General features: G+C 34.8%; 1 protein-coding gene across 1 annotated transcript; it reads right to left on the bottom strand.

Moving 5' to 3' along the window:
• Positions 1-497: 497 nt before the first annotated feature.
• Tsp_12630a (ADAMTS family gon-1 protein) lies at positions 498-4,033 on the bottom strand (the record flags this gene model as incomplete). Its single annotated transcript, XM_003370356.1, has 9 exons — positions 3,863-4,033; positions 3,610-3,732; positions 3,380-3,547; positions 3,104-3,274; positions 2,839-3,048; positions 2,055-2,243; positions 1,226-1,279; positions 661-831; positions 498-545 (listed from the first exon to the last, which is right to left on the bottom strand). Coding segments are annotated over exons 1-9 (1,305 nt in total), but the record flags the coding sequence as incomplete, so codon positions are not given.
• Positions 4,034-4,177: the final 144 nt, after the last annotated feature.

Below are 4,177 nucleotides of genomic sequence, written 5' to 3'. Positions count from 1 at the left end.
TCCGTTCCGGCCATATCCACAAAAGCAGATGAGAATTTAATCAATTTGTCTGAAGATTCTTCGTTTAAAGTCAATTTTGATCGTAAAACATTAACACAGTTTTAGCTATCAGTCATCCAACATATGTCCAACTCTTTCCACCGCAGCATTAAAAGTGCTACTTCCTTTTATTACTACTTCCTATTTGTGCGAAATTGGATTTTCAGCAATGAATAGAATTAAAAGCAAAAATTTAGAAATAAGCTACAATTATCCAACATCTTGCGACTAAAACTAACACGTCTTAGTGTGGACGTCGAAGAAGTCATCGGTCAAAACAGAAAACAAGCCCACTGTTCGCATACACCTCATTATGCATTTGACAAATAAACTTATACAATATAATTAGGTTTCTTCATTAAAAAATGTAAAGTATTAAAACTAATATTTTTTTTTATTTAACCCCTCTTACCTTTTAGAATATGCACTGTAAGCAGGTGAGTCGCGCGAAAAATTACCGTTTTCAAAAGTGGGTCGCAGCCCAGAAAAGTCTGAGAACCACCGTTCTGAACAATTTCACAAAAACATGCTCCCGTAAGTTAATAAATTATTCGAGAAAGTAAACCAGTAAGAAATAATTAAAATAATAAAGCTTCTTCTGAAAGTCAGACAGCAACTTACCGGTGACCATTTGCTGGTTCTCCATCGTGGACAAGCACGCATGCGACATCTGTGAACCGGAAGTGGTTTGTCAAGCGGATCACAGTGATTGTCATCAAGCAGCTGTAACGTATCTGCATCGACACAATGTACCTGACGTCGTCTGTAGCCACGCCCGCAAGTTGACGAACACTAATAAATAAATGGAAATAAATTCCAATCAAACAACACATAGAGTGCATTTTTGACGTCAACATGAAATTCAGTGAAATTTCATCAATCACTGTCAATGAACACACAAACGAACATCTTTTCGCAAAAAAGTAAATATGCAATTTAACAAAAAAAGAACAACATAAAACCAAAACACCGCCAATAACAACTGACTGTAGTTACAAAAGCAGAAAGTCAAGTACAAATTAAAAAAAAACTTATCGAGCGTGGATACGAGGAAAAATTCTTATTTTTAAATTAATAACAACTTCGCTACAATTCTTGTATACCACTACTGTGTGTAGTATTATTGATTCTTTTTTATGACTGCTTTGAACAGAAATAAACTTTTCTTTTGCTATTTATCACGTACATTTGTGTGTGAATCTGGCTGTGGATGTGTATGTGCGTGTGCGTGTATGCGTGTCTGTATGAATCTATATATCTGTATATTAGTCAATTGATCATGTTGAGCACTAGTGGTCAATATTCTCAATTTATTAATATCTGATATGTAGAAATTTCGAAAAAAAGTTCCGACTCAATTATTTTAATCGACTGTAAGCAACGCTAACACAAAAGTGAACGTGCACCGAAGAGCCAAAAGCCACAGCATGAGCAAAAACTGACTGGTTTGGTGTTTGAAAAGTTAACAAAGAAAGAAAATAAACAAGAAGATAAATGTAAAAATTGTGTAACTGGTAAAAGTCTCAAGTGGGCAGACAAGCAGTCTCAAGTGAATTTGCAATTGACGTCACTACAATAAATGAAATATGATAATTCAGCAGAAAAGATTCGGATAAAAGAAAATTATTTACGTGTAACTTTTATAAATTACAAATTTAGGCGCCTTCCAAGTTTGAAAAAGAAGGATCATGAGTCACAATATAAAAATAGACGATCATCAGTTGAGGATGTTTTTAAAATAAAATACAGCAGTAAAGTGAAATGAAATGAAGTTAATTAATAAATAAAACAAATGCATTAAATAATTGAATAAAGCTTAAAAAACCGTACTGAAAAAACGCATACGCAGTGTACGATGGCTAGTGTAGTTTTAGGAGTGATTCACGCGCTGTGCATAAAATAACAGTGTTTGTAATGAAATTAAATTAATAGTAAAAATTAATAGTATTAAAAAGAAAAAAATGAAACAGAATTAACATTAAAATAATGGGTGGCGGACAGAATCAACCACCTACCGCTGACCATTGCAACGGACGCCACTTGCCACGGCTAGTGGTGCAGGGTTGTGTATTGCACAGTCGAATGGAATTTGGCCGATTCGAGCTTGAACAACTAGCAGAATTTTCAATTGGTTCAGATAATACGACTGCTTGGACACACTGAACCAATCGTTGCTGTTGACCACCACCACAGGATCGAGAACACTGAACAAGATGAAATTTTGACTGATTGTAAACAAGAAGCATTTAAATATCTTAATAAGCAATTAAAATGCTCTACTTTTATCGAATAAATAAATAAATAAATAAACGAACAACAAAATTGGTAAACATTATTCTATTATGCATTCACATTTTAACGTAAAAGCTTGAAAATCATGAAAAGGGCAAACAACAATCTTTTTGACAAAAGTTTCAAAATATCATCACTGCAACTGCAAATTAGAATTGAAATTTTCATTTTATCCCACTTTGTCATTTAATTATCTGATTAGATTATTAAATAATTTTTTGAATAGCAAAAGCAATTTTGTAACAAAATATTTACAACTGAATGATGAATTTTCGTTATAGATGATAATTATTTGAGTGACTTTTTCAAATATCAACTTGGTGCAAACTGAAACTTCAAAATTAGTCGTAAAATTCCAATTCCAACTAACGGAAAATATAATAAGGAAATGCTTTTCATTTCATTCAATAAATATACATATCTTGAGCTTATTTCTTGTAATTATGAAAATTATCATTATTGCTGAAATATTATTAATAAATAAAATGAAATAAATCAGCATCTTACTTCACTCCAATCACCGACCCTCCATTCGTATTTTTCATTATCGATCTCAGACGGTGAACTTTGACCGCAAGGTGGTAAGTTGCAACTTCTTTCGTTGGACGGTTTCTTCCTGACATCACAGTCAGCTTCTTCAAGATGATCGTCTGTTTGCGGTGAAACACATACAACTTGTCGATAAGTTTTCACATTCACTCCACACAATTCAGAACACTGAAAAAACAAAAATTAATAAACAAATAAAAAAAATTTAGATCAGATTTAGTACCGATTGCCAAGGGCCCGTTTTCCAATTTCCACAATGAGCTGTCGACTCGCATGCTTCTTCTCTAGCCGGAGGTTGCAAATGATTGCAATACTGGTCTGGCAAAAAGCGTCCAAACATATCACGGCAGGCAACCAAACGAGACCTTCTGCCTAGACCACAGATCGCAGAACACTGAAGAGAACGCATTAGCATATTTAAATTAAATTTATAATAACAAGAAAGTGGTAATTTTTTTAATATGAACAAATGAGCAAAAAAAAAATAGCCGGGATTTACATCAGTCCAGCTTCCGGTTTCCCATTTAGTTGGACTTTGACCGTCTGAAACTTGGGTGAAAATTGTAGTTCGAAATATTTGATTCGATGTGAGCACATTTGCGGGGTGTTGCCGAGAGCTACTCGCCTTTGAATCGTAACCTTTGTCCGGACAGGGAGCTTTTGTGCACTGAAATGAAATACAAATAAAAGAGATATTTATTATTTTTACCCCAACCCCAACCAATATACCGTTCTTATGACTTTCGGTCTTTTCGATTCCACACAGGCTCCAGATTCTGCTGGCATACGATTTTCCTGATATATACATTGCACAGATCGTTGTTGATAGCCAGTACCACAAGTTACAGAACACTATTTGAATAAAGTATCATAAGATTGTAATAAAATACGATCTTTATGAATTTCATCATTAACAGCAGCTGTCTGTTTCAACTAATTTTACTTTTTGCTAGAATAACTTAAGAAATAAAAACTGACATACCTGTTCCCAAGGACTAACTTCCCATTCAGGGCATGGTATTAATTCACAGGAACGATGACGATCCGGCTGTGCTATATCGCGACAATAGCCTGTGTCGACCACTTCATCTTTGTAAACACATTCCACAGCACGCTGCTGGACTCCAACACCACAAGTTACAGAAACTGACATTAAGATAAATTTCATAAAAGTTTGCTCAAGCCAGACATCTGTCGCTCACGGCCCCATTGTTGACGTCTCCAGAATGGACACTGACAGATGCACGCTGATGAGTAGCGATGAGATTGATGCGATCACCGCAATATTTCGATCGAG

The sequence above is a fragment of the Trichinella spiralis genome (assembly GCF_000181795.1).
Source record: "Trichinella spiralis strain ISS 195 chromosome Unknown Scfld877, whole genome shotgun sequence".
Taxonomy (NCBI): Eukaryota; Metazoa; Nematoda; class Enoplea; order Trichinellida; family Trichinellidae; genus Trichinella; species Trichinella spiralis.
The sequence above is the reverse complement of the archived record's forward strand: the minus strand, read 5'-3'. Positions and strand labels throughout refer to the sequence as shown.